General features: G+C 35.7%; 1 protein-coding gene across 1 annotated transcript in view; it reads right to left on the bottom strand.

The window, feature by feature from the left end:
- The window catches only part of LOC137994722 (uncharacterized), a 2,552-nt gene extending 1,984 nt beyond the window's left edge, over positions 1-568 (bottom strand). Inside the window, exons 1-2 of the mRNA XM_068840323.1 lie at positions 453-568; positions 23-285 (exon numbers count right to left, since the gene is read on the bottom strand). Of these exons, the coding sequence (XP_068696424.1) occupies positions 23-285; positions 453-549 (360 nt within the window). The 5' untranslated portion in view covers positions 550-568. The remainder of the gene's footprint in view (positions 1-22; positions 286-452) is intronic.
- Between the last annotated feature and the right edge of the window lie 1,040 nt (positions 569-1,608).

Raw genomic sequence — 1,608 nt, 5'->3', positions numbered from 1 at the left:
CTTTATGATACAATCAACACACCGGTTTTCCTGTCTGAATGACCTTGCGGATGGATTCAACCACAGCCTTGTGTGTTCGGAGAACCATATTAGTAGTGTAAGGCCAAACTCGATGTAACCCACCAACACCAACTGTTTTTCCTTTATCTTCACACACTGAACAACCTTGTTCTCCATTGTATTGTTTCATGTTTGCCATAAGAGCTTTCCCAGGAAGATCAGCAGATGACAGCAGAAGAGTGGCTCTAATAGTCTGATCTCCAGTAGGTGTAGTAACTCTGAGGCCTAATAACCAAAACAAAAGTGACAAACAAAAAATTCCAATAAAATACCTATTAAACATTTAAACATATTTGCCATGTCAGAACATTTGTTTTACTTAAAGTTTTCTTGGAATGGTATGACAGTTTAACCAGATGTTTAAAAGTTAAACAAGATACACTGATACTTACCATTATGATACAAGTCATTAATCTTTTCAATAATGGGCCGGCAGAATGTCTGCATATTTGGTTTTTTCTTTGAACACCAAATCCCAGCAAGGAACATATATTTTCTAGAACACCTGTCAGAAAAAAAAAACAAAACAGGAAATTAAGGGCGAGTTTCAATCAGTTATTAAAATATAGATAGGACCCTGCATGTGCTCTGATTGGTCAAAAATCCATGTTTTATCAGAGTATAAAACATAGAAAAAGCGTGTTTTATTGTTTTGCGCATGTAAAATCTCTATTTTAAAGCAAATGAAGAAGCCTAAGCCGTGTATTACGTCACTGTGATAAAACGCTCTGGTCATTTGAGAACACTTGAGAAATGTAGAAAACACTCCCCTGTGGCTCGTGTTTTCTACATTTCCCTCGTGTTCTCAAATGACCAGCGTGTTTTATCACAGTGTAATACACGGCTTAGGCTTCTTTATTTGTTAAATAAAACATTAGTCTGCTGTATTAGCCATATGCTACTATACTATTCTCTTTATAGCCTCAATTTAATCTCCTCGCATAGCTTGCCTTGAGTTGTTACATGGCTCATACATGTACACTAACTTCTCATGTTTTTCTTATTCATAATTTACTTGCTACATAAATAAGTTTAAAAGATTTAGTATAGGCCCAGAGGACATGCAAACAAGTCGATTTTGTAAATATTTTTGTTTCAGGTTGTGGATTTTGCTTACTGAAGGAAGGTCTTTCAACAAAATAAATATGTCCTCATTATGCACATTCTCAACTTTCAATTATCACAATCTGTGGTGTCACTTAACTTCGACTCTCTATAAGCTGGACACCTCTCTGGATGGAAAGCTGGTGTCACATTCATGATGGTGTCCAGCTTAGAGTTGACTGCATATACTCATTTACAAAAACACCTCCAGTTATTGTAAAATAATATGTATTTATCTTTATGAATATTTTAAAAATGAACTTTAAAAATTACCTCAGTCTTGGAGGAAGTTCATTAATGACCAGAAAAATTGGCCAGAAATTCTGCTTGTTTGAAGACTTGAAGGGTGCCACACCATCAGTATTAAAGGAGAAAGAGATGTTTATTGGATTGTCTTTGCTGAGGAAGCCACCGGGTTGCATGAGTTTACGATATTCTTCACCA

The sequence above is a fragment of the Montipora foliosa genome, chromosome 3 (genome assembly GCF_036669935.1).
Source record: "Montipora foliosa isolate CH-2021 chromosome 3, ASM3666993v2, whole genome shotgun sequence".
Lineage (NCBI taxonomy): Eukaryota > Metazoa > Cnidaria > Anthozoa > Scleractinia > Acroporidae > Montipora > Montipora foliosa.
This window is presented reverse-complemented; position numbering and strand designations above follow the sequence as displayed.